Here is a 14,173-nt window from a genome sequence, read left to right as displayed (position 1 = left end):
TAATACTAAGGTACCAGGTTAACAGGTCCTCCAATAAAAGTACCAGTGTAGATCAAACGACGTATCACTTAACCATACCAGCACCGAGTTAGTAGATAAACGGCAGCCATTCCAACACTAGACTGGATTAGGATCTAGTACCTCCTAGTTCGTACTTTACTGGTGAGGAGGAGGAGGTGGACTATACAGGAGGTAATACTTGTCCCCCTTCTAAGGTCCTTCATCTGGATTAATCTGGTTTGAGGTGAGATGTCAGCTATAATATCCATTTTATAAAAGGCAATATGACAGTCCACATGGCCTCAGAGTACAGAGTCAAACACATGGGATGGTATAAGATGAAGATGGTGAAAAGGAGTCTCTCCTGACTAGTATAATAAATAGTGAGTATTTCGGGAGCAGCCAAGCCTTCTTCACTAGTCCAGACTCTCTCTCTCTCTCTCTCTCTCTACTCAGTACTGTCAATCCTTTTTTTCTTTCTTCTTTTCTTTCTTCTCCTTGTCTTTCGCTTCGATCATATCTCGCTCTTCATCTTGTCTTGTCGAGTCTCAATCACTATCTTAATTATAATACAATAATCTTATTTGATTCATCCGCCACAGTCCAGCCACACTTTTTACGCTCGTTTGAAACTCACCTCCTCCTTTCCTTTCTTCCCCTCTTCTCTTCTTTCTCTTCTTTCTCTCCTCTCAGCTCAGCTCTCTCCATCGGTTGGATCAATCTTTAGTCTCTCGTTATCCATTTCCTTCTTTATACTTATTTATTATCTTTGTTCCTTCCGCTTACTCTTACTCGATTTTTTTTATTGACGATTTCTTTCTATTTACTATTTATTATAACTATCAAACATCACCTTGACTGCACATCTTCGCCATATCCACTAATCACCCATAATCCTGGCATGGCCTGAAGGGCGTCCTGTCTGCTCGGTCCATATCTTCCCCCGTCAGCTGGTCTGGCTCTGCCGGTATGGCCGGCACCACCACCACCACCGTTACCGATACCTGGTCTCCCCCTGTCAATGAAAATCAATGGGACTACGCCGTTCCCGTTCGGCGAAATGTAAGCTCCCCATCCCCCGAATTCTCTTGATTTCCCCGTGAATACCCCCTAATCAACAGTAGAGCGCCCGCCGCCGCTCCAAGTCCCGCTCCTCCCAATCTCGCGACCGCGACCGCACCTCCAAAGGCTCCCGCAGCTCCTCCCTCTCCCGCGCCGCCTACCACGAACAGTATCGCGGCCGTCGCGATGCCAGCCGCACTCGACACGGCAGCGAGGCCGGCCTGTACGCCCACGACGCCCCCAATCGCAGCCGCAGCAACGTCCGCGACTCCGACACCAGCCAGATCAGCGGCTCCTGGCGACGCAGTGAGATGAAGGATGGCCCTGACACCGAGCACGAGAATTGGATCCACCGCGACAAGCTCGCCCGCATCGAGAGCATGGAACTGCACCAGGCTGCCGTGATGTTCCAGCGACGCGCCCACGAGTCCGGTCGGTCCACCCGCGCCCGCAATCGCAACAGCGGCATCAGCGAGTACTCGGTGGCTGGCCCGCCCCCTGACCCGGCGGAGTCGTTTCCCGATCTGCAGGAGGAGCGGGCGTCGGCCCTGGGGATGTACGACGATAGTACTCGTGACGGAGACTGGGACCTGCGTCGACAGGAGGAGGTCACGGAGTCAGCCGCTCACATGTACCGCCATCCGGGCCAGCACAAGAGCGCGTCTCGCATTCCGATCCCGGCTGGCGAGTCTAGCCCTCCTGACGATGGTAGTCCTCTAGGTAGTGCCAGTCGACCGGGCAGCCGTGGGGTACCCAGCGGATCGAGCGCCACCTCGCGGAAGACCTCTGGTAAAACCACGCCGGGGACGACCGCCCGCAAGACCTCCGCGCCAGCCGGCACCCGCAAGACCACCCCGCGCAGCCGGGCAGTCTCAGGGGCACGACCGACGACGCGGTCCGGCGAGTCCCGCCCCACAACAGCAGCCAACCGGCCGGAGGGTGACCCGCCCTGGCTGGCAACCATGTACAAACCAGATCCCCGTCTACCGCCTGATCAGCAAATGCTACCGACGCACGCACGCCGACTCCAACAAGAGCAGTGGGCCAAAGAGGGCAAGACGCCGACGACATACGACCGCGAGTTTGCCCCGCTAGCCATCGGCCCAGACGGACCGCCTGACAAGCCCGGTGCGGAGAAACCGGAGATGTCAGAGGATAAGCCAGAGGAGAAACCAAAAGAAAAACCAGAAACAGAAAAGGATTCCAACCCCAAAGAGCACCCACCCCCACCCACACCGTCCATCACCTCGCCCGACCCCCAGCGCAGCCCCGACCTGGGCCGCCTCAGCACGGCAACGGGATACAGCCACATGCCCAAGGTGCACGAGGTGCCGCACTCGGGGATGACCTCGAGATGGAGTCCTCCGGTGGTGAGCGCGCCCGAACCGGAGAAGAAGAGGGGGTGTTGTTGTATAGTGATGTAATTTCCTTTCTTTCTTTACTTTACATCTTTTTCTGTGCGTCTGCCTCTTACATCTCTTTCTCTTTCTCTTTCTTCATTTCTACCTCCTGCCTCTCCTTTTCTTTACTTTTTTACTTCTTTTACATTTTTATTATCTTTATTTTATTTCATCTTGTCTACTTTGTTAGTTGCATGGTTAGCGGTGGTGTTGCCATAGGAATATGGTTCTTTTTCTTGATTGATTTGATTGATTGTTTGTTGATATTGTTGATATAGATCAATATATTCAGTTACAGAGTATGGAGTATGGAGTATGGAGTACGGAGTATACAGCGTAAAGATAGTAGAGACTACAGGTAGTATAGAGTAGAAAGTCTCTAGAGATAATATAGATATAGATAGGTAGTACCTAACCTACTAGGGTAGTATCCAAAGTACCCCAGACGAACCAGCAAACAAGTCATCTCACGTGACACACAAGTACCTCAAGTAAAAATGATCACGTCACCCACCCACTCCCTGATTAGTAAGGTAACATCCAACGTTCTCTCTCTTTCCGTCCCCAGTAAACCTTACCAAGCAATCAATCAATCAATCAATCAATCAGTCAATCAACAAACCTACCCCGCCAACCACATATAACCCCTCCCCCCCCTCACCCTCTCTTACCTTACTTTATTTTTATAAATAATATTCAAGAAACCGCCAAAATCCTCACCTCAATCTTCACCCGCCTGTTCGGCACGTCGTCGACTGCTTCTCCCGCCATCATGTCCGCTGCGAAGGTTAAGGCTGAGGGGTTGATTCAGGAGAATGCTGTTGGTATGTACCTTCCTTACTTGGATTGAGATGGCTTCTTTCCTTACTTGGCCTGAGATGGCTTTGTTCCCTGCTTGTTTGGATATGAGTTCTACATGGGAGGGACGTTGGGGGTGGAAAGACGGGAGGCGAAGGGAAGATGTCAAGGAGAGGGGTGAAAAGAGGAAGAGGAAGAGGGGGGAATGGAAATGAACAAATGCAAGGAAATGAAATGAAATGAACAATGCTAACGGTGATATTAGTGGTCTTCTCTAAATCTTACTGCCCCTACTGCAAGGCGAGCAAGTCGCTGCTGAATGAGTTGAACGCGAAGTATACGACTGTTGAGTTGGATCAGATTGGTTTGTCTTTCCTTCCTTATTCCCTTATTTCCCTTTTATGTATTCAACTGTTGGATTGTTCAACTCTGTTATATCATTCAACACAGTTGTACGGATACAATATGTGTGAAAAAAGACAAAGCTAACAAGAAGATAATGCAGACGACGGCCCCGCCATCCAAGACGCCCTCCAGGAAATCAGCGCCCAGCGCACCGTCCCCAACATCTTCATCCAGCAGAAGCATATCGGCGGGAACTCTGATCTGCAGGCCAAGAAGGCTGATCTGCCTGCTTTGTTGAAGGCGGCTGGGGCTGCTTAAGTTTACCTACCATACTTGGCCGATGATTGATTTTACTATACTTGGCTTGGATTGATTTTACCATACTTGGCCGGTGATTGATTTATACTATGCTTGGCCTGGATTGAACTGGCTATAGTTGATCTAGATTAAGCTGGTTACTAGTTAGAGTGATGCTTTGCTGAGATAGAATCATATTGTTACAAGACTGGACAGGATAGTAACCTAAAGTAAAGAAAAGACTAGATAGTCCCAACAGGCCGCTCCACAACCCCCATCACCCCATCAACAACACTCCGTCGCGCCCCCTCACTAGACACATTCTTCCCAGCCAGATAATTCAACCACACGAGCCGACTAATCCGCTCATCGCGCACACGGCCCAAAAACCGCATCCCAGGCTTCCCCACCTCAGCCTGCACCAGCCCCTCCAGCGCGCCATCCTCACCACGCACAAGCACCAGCGTCTGCCCCTTCGACACGCCCTTCTTCCCACCCCCGCCCCCGCCCCCAAACAGCGCCTTGAACTCCCCCACCGCCCGCCCAAACGACTCATCCGTGAACTCCCCCTCCTTCCTCCCCCCACTACTCAAAGAAGAAGTATCCGGCAGCGGCGAAATCGTATACCTCTGCGCGCGCGCAGCCAACCCCCGCACCCACCCATCCCGCAGGTGCAAAAAGTCCGTGTTCCGCGTCGGCACAACCCGCCACGCCATCCGCAGCCCGCCCTCCCTCAACACCGCGCTCCAAGCCGCATCCCCGCGCTCCTCGTCCAGCAGCAGCTTCTTCAGCGCCTCCCGCTCCCCAGGCACAAGGCTCGTCGCGAACGCCACACTCCCCGCGCCCGTCGTCGGCTGCACGACGGCGGGAGAGTCCACCTCCTTCGGCGGGTTGACGGCCGTGCGCACAAGCCGCTGCTGCAGCTCGGGCAGGTCCTTCGTGGCGATGTACAGGCCTACAACGTAGACCTGGATGCGCAGGAAGGACACGGTGCGGATGCCCAGGCCCAGCAGCTGGTATTCTTCGCTGGCGCCGTCGTCGCCGGACGCGGGGAGCGCGTCGCCTGGTTGGAGGGTGCTGGAGCGGGTCGGGAGACGCATGGTGCTCGGGAAGTGCGGGACGGAGCTCGTGCCGGTTTCGACTTGCGTGCTGCCGTCGGGGCCTTGCAGGATCATCGCTGGGCTGCTGGCGCTGGTGTCTGGGAAGCCTGGGGGGCCATCTAGCATGGTTTTGTTCTTGCTGTCGTTGTTGTCATTGTTGTTGGTGGTGGTGGTGGGCTCGAGCTTCTCCAGCCCGAACGGGTCCAGTTGGATCACGCCGTACATGGCGACGGCGCAGGCGGCGATGCCTGCGGCGGAGAGGCTGATGGAGCGGCGGGACTGCGCGAGGGCTTGCTCGCGGGCGCGGGTGTCGGCGCTGGAGCGGAGTGGGTTCGGGGGGGTGGTTTGGCGGAGGGCGGGCTGGTTGTTAGGGGGCGGCGGGTGGGGAGGCGGAGTTGCGGGCGGATGCACCTGCGCCAGGGGATGGCGCCCTGGATTGATGGTGAGGCCATGTTGAGTGGGTTGGTAGTTAGTGAGATGGATGTAGATAGATGTGGATGGTGGTGGTCGGTTACTGCGGGTATTGGTTGGGGTGTGCCGGATCCGGGTGCACGTGACTATGCTCTGTTGACCATGTATGTACGGAATATAGTTAGAGTGCGGTTGGAGCGAGGATAGGATAGTAGACTGGAGTTATACTATTATTGGATGTGTTTGTTTGATCGTTATATTGTCTGATGATACCTAGTAATGCGTATAGTAGGTAGAATACTTGTAAATGCTATCATCCACTCGATATACACACTGTAGACGTCAAACTATATATATTCACCAACACCACCAAATCTAGTCAACGCTATCGCTATCCCACAACAATCAAGACCAGGTTATGAGTAATATTCGTTCAATTATTTAAGAAACACTGCACACAGCATGAGTATCTACAGTAGTATACCACTTGAACATCAATTACGCTGTTATATTGCTAAGATTATGCGTCTTACAGGAATAGCCAGGTTGACAGGCTTCATAGAATGACTGTGGACTACTACTATCAATACTGTACTGTCGAATCCAAGGTATGTAGTGCATGGATAACTACAGACACAAAGACAAGAGTCTTGGATGGATGTGATTGTATGGATGAAAGATGTGTTAAGAAGTGGAGGTACCAGCCAAGTCAGGCACCGCCAAAGGCTGGCAGCTGGCAGCACTCATCTAGGTTATAGCTACGATTACAACTACGTGGATAAAATTTTGAATCATTATGTAGATTAACTACATAGTCTAGTTCCATTCATAAGCCTTTTCAGAAATTCATCACGGCATCTCGGTTTTCCCACGAAATGAACCCATTTATTTCTTGCCGGCCTTCTGGGCGGCCTTGGTGACCTTGCCGGAGGCGGCGGTGGCCTTCTCGACAGCCTTGACGACACCGACGGCAACGGTCTGGCGCATGTCACGGACGGCGAAACGACCCAGAGGGGGGTAGGAGGTGAAGGCCTCAACACACATGGGCTTGGAGGGAATCATCTTGACGATGGCGGCATCACCGGACTTGATGAACTTGGGGTTCTCCTCGGTGGCCTTACCGGTACGGCGGTCGATCTTCTGCTGCAGCTCGGCGAACTTGCAGGCAATGTGGGCAGTGTGGCAATCCAGCACGGGGGCGTAGCCGGCGCCGACCTGACCGGGGTGGTTCAGGACGATGACCTGGGCGGTGAAGTTGTCACAGCCGCTGGGGGGGTCGTTCTTGGAGTCACCGGCGACGTTGCCACGGCGGACCTCCTTGACGGAGACGTTCTTGACGTTGAAGCCGACGTTGTCACCGGGGAGACCCTCCTTGAGCTGCTGGTGGTGCATCTCGACGGACTTGACCTCAGTGGTCACGTTGGCGGGGGCGAAGGTAACGACCATACCGGGGCTGATGACACCAGTCTCGACACGGCCGACGGGAACTGTGCCGATACCGGAGATCTTGTACACATCCTGCAGGGGCAGACGGAGGGGCTTGTTGGCGGGACGGACGGGGGCCTCGATGGCATCGATGGCCTCCAGCAGGGTCTTACCGGTGACCTTGCCGGACTTGCCCTCCTTCTCCCATCCCTTGTACCAGGGGCAGTTGGGAGAGGGCTCGAGCATGTTGTCGCCGTTGAAGCCGGAGATGGGGACGAAGGGGACGGCCTTGGGGTTGTAGCCGACCTTCTTGATGAAGTTGGTGGTCTCCTTGACGATCTCGTTGTAACGGTCCTCGGACCACTTGCAGGTGTCCATCTTGTTGAGGGCAACGATGAGCTGCTTCACACCGAGGGTGAAGGCAAGCAGAGCGTGCTCACGGGTCTGGCCATCCTTGGAGATACCAGCCTCGAACTCACCAGTACCGGAGCCAATGATGAGAATGGCGCAATCGGCCTGGGAGGTACCAGTGATCATGTTCTTGATGAAGTCACGATGACCGGGGGCATCGATGACGGTGACCTCATACTTGGCGGTACCGAACTTCCAGAGGGCGATATCGATGGTGATACCACGCTCACGCTCGGACTTCAGCTTGTCCAGCACCCAGGCGTACTTGAAGGAACCCTTGCCAAGCTCGGCGGCTTCCTATATATTTATTAGTATGACGTTTTTTTTTTTTTTTTTTTTTTGTACGATCTGGGTTGTCCTACCTTCTCGAACTTCTCGATGGTACGCTGGTCGATACCACCACACTTGTAGATCAAGTGACCTAAGAATTGTAAGTATCAAGTCTCATATGTATAGACGGAGCGGTGCTTACCAGTGGTGGTCGACTTGCCGGAATCGACGTGGCCGATAACGACGATGTTAAGATGAGTCTTGTCGTCCTTACTGAGAGGTTGTTAGCCAGGATTCTTGATGATACTCATCACATCTCGATCAACACCAGATGATGATGAGATGATGAGATGATGACGATGAGAACTTTTCATCGAGGAAAAACGTACCCCATTGTGAAGGTAGATGTGATGAACTTTTATTAAAAGAAATAAAGGTCTCGGAGAATGCTCAGATACTACGGCTTAACGCGTAGAGGTGCTGAACAAAAAGGTAAGTTAGAGAGAGGATGAAGAAGGAAAGGAGGGAAGAGTAGGAGGGAGGGGAAGATATACGTACTGATGCGGACAAGGGAGGGAAAGAAAAAAAAAAATTTGTGGGAGGGGGAGGAGGGGAAATCCTTATATGGAGGGGCAAGCGAGCAGGCGAATTACGCCGGCGGGCTCAAACCCTTGGCGAGTCATCGGTATCATTGGACATGGAGGGGTCGTTGCCCCACCAGATAACTGCGGGACCAGCGCAAAAATCTTCACGGCGGAGTCCAATCCAGAACTTGACTTTGCCCGCTCTTGGGCTGGCTTTGGGTTGACCTTGGTTTTTCTTCTGAGTTTTTTTTTTCTTTTCTCTTTTTTTTTTTTCTTTATTATTTCCCGTCTTTTTGCCCCACTTCCATTATATTACTTAGTCTATGAGAGAAAAATCTACGACCTAGTAACTACTAGGTAGTCACTTAGTCAGTTTGGAATAGGCAGAACTGGGCATCAACGCAGTGGGCTGTGGCTGTATGCCTGTGAGTCAACTCGATGGTTATCTCTCTATCATACCTACGTTGGTATTGTTTGCATCAGTACCCCGCGGCAGCCTCCCCCTCTGATTGGTCCATTACCGGGCGGTACCCAATGTACTTTTTTCTTTTATCTTTTTTTTTTTCTAGGTGGACACTGAACACTGAACACTAACAGTCCAACAATGTATGGCAATGCAAACCGTCAATCAGACTCAGCCCCTTGATGTCAGCCGGCATGAAATTTGATTTTTTTTATTCCATTTTTTATTTTAGTTTTTGTTGACTACGATGGAGGATGCATGTGCCCCTCTTTCTTGATTCATTCGGTTCGGACTCCCTTTTAGTCGTGTGTTCTTCCCAATCTGTTCCCCGATGCTTGATTTGAGGCAAAAAAAAAAAAAAGTGAAAAAAGAAAGAAAGAAGGAGGGAAAAAGAAGAAAAATAAATGATAGGAAAAAAAGAATAAATCTCCAAGGAGGAAAAATCTACTATGGACTCGTGTCTAGCGGCAGCCAGGAAGCTACCATGGTTTCACCCAATCCAAATCTGATGATTGTCGCCGCTCACAGAACCACTGCGGCAGGGCCAAACAAATTCTGCTTTTTACAATTGAAAAATTTAACATCCTTTTTGGGAATTTCCATACATTGGTTACTTTTTTAAATTTCAATTTTCTTGGAAGGATCTGGTTATCCTATCCTCACCATTACGTGCACAATGGTCATTATGATTTGAATCAAATCAAAAGGGTATCTTGGTAGCAAGCTACATATAAATCTCAAAGCACAAATCTAAAGCACATATCAATATAGATAACTCCGTCTTCCCTAATCCTTCACCGTTCGCCTGTACAGTACTCGGATATCATGCCGATCACTGGGTATCTGATGACAAAGTCATCAACGGAAGGCACCCAGGCAACAAAACAATATATGAGAAAAATCAATAGAGTAAAGAAAAGAAAAAGAAAAGAAAGGAAAGGTCTAGTTTTCTCTCCATCTGGCACCGCACGTGGTACACTATCAACAGGTCAGTAATGCCCAATGTAATGCATCTTCGACAACAAGCATCGACAAAACAAGCATAAAAAGCACCCACCTTCAAAAATGTAGTCATCGGTTCGTCCGCACTTCGAATCTGCAGCTGGAAGAAGTATGCACGGTCGCCATTGCAGTTTTCCGACGGACATTGAGCTGTAGAGCAGAACAGGGGTGGTCAGCACTCGCCATCCAATCATTCCAGCTCTGATTATATTCCATAACACCATGTAGGGTCAACACGAGGGGGGTACTGACTGGCCACGCTGTCGGCGTTGGCAAACTCCTCCTTGCCGCCAAAGACATCTTCCACTTCCTTTTGCTTCATGGGCGTCTTCTCGAAGAAACTCTGGTCGAGGATGTACTGGTAGGGACAGGTGCGACACTCGAACCGGTTGACGCCGAGGGGATGTCTCGTTGTCGGATCTGCGCGCGAGATCGTGAGGGCATTGCTGCAATTGGGGCAGACTAGACAATGACACAGTTAGCGATAGCAATGGCGAGGTTCGTATGGAAGGACTAACAGGTCAACGGCATTTTGAATCTTGCTTTAGCTAGCTTGTTGTAATCGAAGGTGTCAATCAGTCAGTCAATCAGTCAGTCAGTAAAGTTGGCCATAGGTATTCCATCAAGCTTCAATCAACTGCTGCTGTCGCTGTCACTCCGCAGCAAGGGCTTTTGCGTTCTTTATCCGCCAAGTCACCCGCAGGATTAGCTCTTATCAAGCTGCATGCAATACTAAAATACCGATTGTCCGTTTGGAGGGGAAATATATCTCACCGCCTGTCTTACCGCCCGGCAGATGGATGGCTTAGCGGGGCACTAAAACGGGCCGGTCAATCGATAATCCGAAGGCCATCTGCATGCCTGGCCTGTCAGGTGGGGAAGGCCATTCAGCGTTTAGATCCGACATTCCGACTACTATCGATAGAACAGCGTTATCCCCTGTAAGTCATTCTGGTTCTTGAGAGTGGGTTGGAAGTGTCGTCCGTGAGGAAACTGTATACTTTGTCAATAACCTATTCCCACATCGGCTTTTGCTTATCCTATATCTACTTCAGGAGTTCGTCCCCGTCCCCGTCCCCGTCATAAAGAGCGCCTCCTGATCGCGCTGTATGCTCCTTTAGCTTGGACTTCCTGCAACATCGCTACCATTATCTGACGCCTAACCGATAGTCACAAGCGATCCACTACATTTGAATACTCATTTACTCTGCAATAAACAATCTAGACAACCATGTCCGACGATGTGAGTGACGCGCGATCTATACCCTGACCAGGCGGGGTACGAGTGCTGACAACACAGGGCGCAACTCCGCGGGAATTGGTGGTCGAAGCATGCCGACGAGACCAGCCACACCTCCTCGAGCAAGTCATGGAGGGGTTAGAAGGGAAATCCAACGAACAAGTCGCGGAGTTCTTCAACGGCGTGACCGACCCCTTAGGGAACCACGCCTTACACATCTGCGCTACGTACGGCAGCTGTAAGTCCAGCATAATCCCATCCTCCCCATTCTCACCTCTCATTCCAAGCGCTAACCCCCTCCTTTCTTACACCAGTCGACACAATGGACGCCCTCTTCGACATCCAATACTTCGAATGCGACCCCGTCACCCGCCTCGACGAGGACACCCCCCTCCACGTCGCCGTCCGCTACGCCAACGACAAGGACGCCGAGCTCGGGCTGGAGATGATCAAGATGATGTGCGAGGCCGGCTGCGACCCGCGCGTGCGCAACAAGCACGGCCAGAAGCCTGCCGACCTCGTCTTCAACAACCAGGAGATTAGGTCCACGCTGCAGCAGGCGGAATACATCCTTGCCGAGGGGCTCAGGGATACGGCGGACAATGGTTCTATGCATGACAGCGCCAGCGATAGCGAGTAAGGGCGGGCTCACAGACGGGGCTAGGGGGTTGTTTTTTGCTTCATCCTATAGATGTACGACTTTATGATAAATAGGTTCAACTGTTATTGCATATCTTGTTCAATAGATTTGTTGATTTGGAGGTGTTTTCGGTTTATGGTAGCTTATAGTATATGGCTGTTGTTCATCGTGGTATAGGGCTATTGATAAATGTTGGCACAGCCACATGAGTAGTTAGTTACTCAGAAAACCAACGACAATAAAACACATTTGAAACCCGTAATCGCCACCACTGCACGCGAACAAACACAGGCTTCATATTCGCTAGTGACGGTGCAACCTCGGAAACTGGCATACTTCTGTGCGACGGAGGCGCAATCATGAAGCAACTAATGGCAGAAGTGTATCAGCATTCCGTACGAGGAACGTAAATGATTCGCCACTATATTGGTATATGGAAAGGACGAGATAACTTGTTGAAATGTAGACTACCTGCTTTCTCTAGGTAGTATAGATCCTGTTGGATTTGGGTAGGTTTGGTCTTCATTGTGTATGGCCGATGGCCAAGCTGAGCTACGATTGAGTGCACTTGTATATGGACGGGTTTCCAATGCAGACTGCTCCAACTTTATACTATCCAGTCCAGTAAGTAGTCCAACAACCTAATCCCATCCACCCTGAAGTCGTAGACGATACTCCGCAATCATCTCCGCCGTAACGTTACTCCCACCACAAACAACAACCACCACCCGACCATCCGGCCCCAAACCCGGCACACTCGTCTTCAACTTCTCCGCCACCGCAGCCTCAACACTGATCCCACAAGCCAACTCAACCTGCAACCGCATCTCATCAGCCAATCGAACAACCCCCCTTGCAGCATCCCCATCCGACCCCACAAAGCTAACAACCTCAACCCCCGCCGGCGGAGACAGCGCACTCTCCAGTACCTTGGGCGCAACACAAACAGCCCCTAATGAAGTCGCCTGCGACGTGATCGCCTGCAGCGACTGTAAACTCCCCGCCCGCAGCGAGTACGCAAGGGAGTCGGCGCCCTGCGTCTCGGCAGCTACCACGCGGACGGGTTTCACAGGTATCTGGGAGCCGGCCCGAGAATGCAGGTACGTGTTTAGCCCCTCGACGATGCCGTTGAAGAGGCCCCCTCCTCCAACACTGCAGATGATTGCATCAGCCGGGAAGGCGCCCGCAGACTCATCATCTCTCGGCGGCAACTGCGCCGCTATTTCAGATACCATCGTCCCCGCGCCCGTCCAGATATCGGGGTGATCGAACGGGGGGACGTAGATGTTTTTCTGGTTCCGCTCCGAGTCTGCACGGCCATCGCAGCTCTCGTTATCAATATAGCTTTGACGCAGGAAAGTGTCCGCTTCGAGCCAATTAGCTCCATGTTGAACAACTTCCGTAGCGCCCGCAGCGCCCGCAGCGCGCAACTTGCTAATCATGAGCGGCGTCGTGCTGTGCGGGACGACGACTGTACACGGGCAGCCTAGGTCGCGGGTTGCGACGATGGCAGCTAGTCCTGCGTTTCCGCCTGAGGAACTGTAGAAGTGGAGATCCTTGTCTTTGTTTGTTGGGTCTAGGAGGGCGGTGCGGATGAGGTTTCCGATGCCTCTTTGATGGGTGAGATACATGCGTCCCTTTCTTGGGTGAGGGTTACGTACCTCGATTTGAATGATCCTGAGGGTTGTAGGAGTTCGAGTTTGAGGAAGACTCTACTGTGGATTGTTAGTGTTTAGCTTAGGGAGGTTGTTGGATGGGTTGGGCTTGTATAGGTATATACCATCCTGCGACTTTGGAGAGAGCCGCTGATTCGATCAGTGGGGTCTCGATCCATGGTTTTTTTAAAGTATGGCTGGACTGGCCCATATTGAGATAAATGGTGAATATGAAAAAGGATGCTGATTGAAGATATAACTATTAGTTGAGTATATATAAATGCGAAGATTGTAAAGTCAGGCTCGTAGAGTGAGTGAGTGGTATGGTGGATGTGGAGAATGAATGAGGGAGAGTTATCCGCTTCGACATGATTTAGTTCGAACGCGCCCTGTCGATGACATGGAAGGTTCTCCTACTCACTCTTTCTAATCACACTACCTCTAATATCAGTGTATCTTTGGTTTTGGTTTTTGATTGGTATAGATATACTAAAGTTCACTAATTTACATCCGTCAAATTGACTATGATGCCAACCTTGAAGGTCGAGTACCATAAACCCCACATTCGGCGGCGTACCGAGACTCGTTTCGGTCGACTATTGGCACACACGACGTTGAGACAGTCGCCTGGCCCATGGCTTTGGGCCATATCATAAGAATGAAAAAAAAAAAAAAAAATCATATACAAAACTCTATCTGCGCTTGAACACCTAAAATCCAAGAAAAGACAGCTAGAAGCTTCATCGCTTGTAGTCCAGTTCTCACAGTGAGCAGCCTCAAACAAAACCCACGTCTATCACTACCCAGTATGGACGCTCTAAATACCTACCAAGTTCTTGGATGAGATCCGCCAATCATGCCCTGCAAATATGGATTCCAGCTCCGCATCGGAACGACCCGCATTCTCGAACTTCTATAGATGCTGGCACGAGTTGCACGCCAACTGCAACCTTGACAAACTGCCAACTTCTGCCGAATACCAGCACCGGTGCGGAGGACAAAAATCCTTGGCATTGCCGGTGTGAAATTGTGAAGAGGTTCGACCATGCTAGTCTCACATCAAGTGGGCC

General features: G+C 51.3%; 7 protein-coding genes across 7 annotated transcripts; 3 read left to right on the top strand and 4 right to left on the bottom strand.

Moving 5' to 3' along the window:
* Nucleotides 1-969: 969 nt before the first annotated feature.
* P168DRAFT_318547 (uncharacterized protein) lies at nucleotides 970-2,486 on the top strand (the record flags this gene model as incomplete). The annotated part of the gene is made up of 2 exons (XM_024840208.1): nucleotides 970-1,062; nucleotides 1,125-2,486. 2 exons carry the CDS (start codon nucleotides 970-972, stop codon nucleotides 2,484-2,486), a joined length of 1,455 nt encoding a protein of 484 aa, XP_024692796.1.
* Nucleotides 2,487-3,184: 698 nt separating this feature from the next.
* On the top strand, nucleotides 3,185-4,007 carry P168DRAFT_290294 (glutaredoxin). The gene is made up of 3 exons (XM_024837175.1): nucleotides 3,185-3,286; nucleotides 3,526-3,624; nucleotides 3,766-4,007. Exons 1-3 carry the CDS (start codon nucleotides 3,235-3,237, stop codon nucleotides 3,921-3,923), a joined length of 309 nt encoding a protein of 102 aa, XP_024692795.1. The 5' UTR covers nucleotides 3,185-3,234; the 3' UTR covers nucleotides 3,924-4,007.
* A 137-nt stretch (nucleotides 4,008-4,144) lies between these two features.
* On the bottom strand, nucleotides 4,145-6,160 carry P168DRAFT_327184 (chalcone isomerase domain-containing protein; the record flags this gene model as incomplete). Its single annotated transcript, XM_024841213.1, has 2 exons — nucleotides 4,145-5,433; nucleotides 6,115-6,160. 2 exons carry the CDS (start codon nucleotides 6,158-6,160, stop codon nucleotides 4,145-4,147), a joined length of 1,335 nt encoding a protein of 444 aa, XP_024692794.1.
* Nucleotides 6,161-6,298: 138 nt separating this feature from the next.
* On the bottom strand, nucleotides 6,299-8,011 carry P168DRAFT_268930 (elongation factor 1-alpha; the record flags this gene model as incomplete). The annotated part of the gene is made up of 4 exons (XM_024835116.1): nucleotides 7,909-8,011; nucleotides 7,722-7,792; nucleotides 7,612-7,670; nucleotides 6,299-7,546 (listed from the first exon to the last, which is right to left on the bottom strand). The coding sequence occupies exons 1-4, from the start codon at nucleotides 7,911-7,913 to the stop codon at nucleotides 6,299-6,301; spliced, it is 1,383 nt and encodes a 460-aa protein (XP_024692793.1). The 5' UTR covers nucleotides 7,914-8,011.
* Nucleotides 8,012-9,278: 1,267 nt separating this feature from the next.
* On the bottom strand, nucleotides 9,279-10,258 carry P168DRAFT_304517 (DNA-directed RNA polymerase III core subunit RPC11). Its single transcript, XM_024838853.1, has 4 exons — nucleotides 10,087-10,258; nucleotides 9,821-10,030; nucleotides 9,624-9,718; nucleotides 9,279-9,544 (listed from the first exon to the last, which is right to left on the bottom strand). The coding sequence occupies exons 1-4, from the start codon at nucleotides 10,097-10,099 to the stop codon at nucleotides 9,509-9,511; spliced, it is 354 nt and encodes a 117-aa protein (XP_024692792.1). The 5' UTR covers nucleotides 10,100-10,258; the 3' UTR covers nucleotides 9,279-9,508.
* Nucleotides 10,259-10,480: 222 nt separating this feature from the next.
* P168DRAFT_327182 (ankyrin repeat-containing protein ANK1) lies at nucleotides 10,481-11,523 on the top strand. The gene is made up of 3 exons (XM_024841212.1): nucleotides 10,481-10,811; nucleotides 10,869-11,046; nucleotides 11,123-11,523. The coding sequence occupies exons 1-3, from the start codon at nucleotides 10,800-10,802 to the stop codon at nucleotides 11,446-11,448; spliced, it is 516 nt and encodes a 171-aa protein (XP_024692791.1). The 5' UTR covers nucleotides 10,481-10,799; the 3' UTR covers nucleotides 11,449-11,523.
* A 558-nt stretch (nucleotides 11,524-12,081) lies between these two features.
* On the bottom strand, nucleotides 12,082-13,424 carry P168DRAFT_290290 (putative L-serine dehydratase). The gene is made up of 3 exons (XM_024837174.1): nucleotides 13,229-13,424; nucleotides 13,110-13,163; nucleotides 12,082-13,059 (listed from the first exon to the last, which is right to left on the bottom strand). Exons 1-3 carry the CDS (start codon nucleotides 13,312-13,314, stop codon nucleotides 12,090-12,092), a joined length of 1,110 nt encoding a protein of 369 aa, XP_024692790.1. The 5' UTR covers nucleotides 13,315-13,424; the 3' UTR covers nucleotides 12,082-12,089.
* Nucleotides 13,425-14,173: the final 749 nt, after the last annotated feature.

Source organism: Aspergillus campestris (genome assembly GCF_002847485.1).
Source record: "Aspergillus campestris IBT 28561 chromosome Unknown P168scaffold_6, whole genome shotgun sequence".
Classification (NCBI taxonomy): Eukaryota; Fungi; Ascomycota; class Eurotiomycetes; order Eurotiales; family Aspergillaceae; genus Aspergillus; species Aspergillus campestris.
Note: the sequence above shows the minus strand (reverse complement) of the source record. Positions and strands in the feature narration are given on the sequence as shown.

Excerpts from the sequence above, each read along its gene's own strand:
- P168DRAFT_290294 (XM_024837175.1), top strand. The coding sequence starts at position 3,235 with ATGTCCGCTGCGAAGGTTAAGGCTGAGGGGTTGATTCAGGAGAATGCT. Across the intron at positions 3,287-3,525 it reads GATTCAGGAGAATGCTGTTG|TGGTCTTCTCTAAATCTTAC; the intron begins GTATGTACCTTC and ends CGGTGATATTAG. Across the intron at positions 3,625-3,765 it reads TGTTGAGTTGGATCAGATTG|ACGACGGCCCCGCCATCCAA; the intron begins GTTTGTCTTTCC and ends AAGATAATGCAG.
- P168DRAFT_304517 (XM_024838853.1), bottom strand. Across the intron at positions 9,719-9,820 it reads CAACGCCGACAGCGTGGCCA|CTCAATGTCCGTCGGAAAAC; the intron begins GTCAGTACCCCC and ends TCTGCTCTACAG. Across the intron at positions 9,545-9,623 it reads CGATGACTACATTTTTGAAG|TGTACCACGTGCGGTGCCAG; the intron begins GTGGGTGCTTTT and ends ACCTGTTGATAG.
- P168DRAFT_327182 (XM_024841212.1), top strand. Across the intron at positions 11,047-11,122 it reads CTGCGCTACGTACGGCAGCT|TCGACACAATGGACGCCCTC; the intron begins GTAAGTCCAGCA and ends TTCTTACACCAG.
- P168DRAFT_290290 (XM_024837174.1), bottom strand. The coding sequence starts at position 13,314 with ATGGGCCAGTCCAGCCATACTTTAAAAAAACCATGGATCGAGACCCCA. Across the intron at positions 13,164-13,228 it reads CTCTCCAAAGTCGCAGGATG|TAGAGTCTTCCTCAAACTCG; the intron begins GTATATACCTAT and ends AACAATCCACAG. Across the intron at positions 13,060-13,109 it reads TCAGGATCATTCAAATCGAG|AGGCATCGGAAACCTCATCC; the intron begins GTACGTAACCCT and ends CACCCATCAAAG.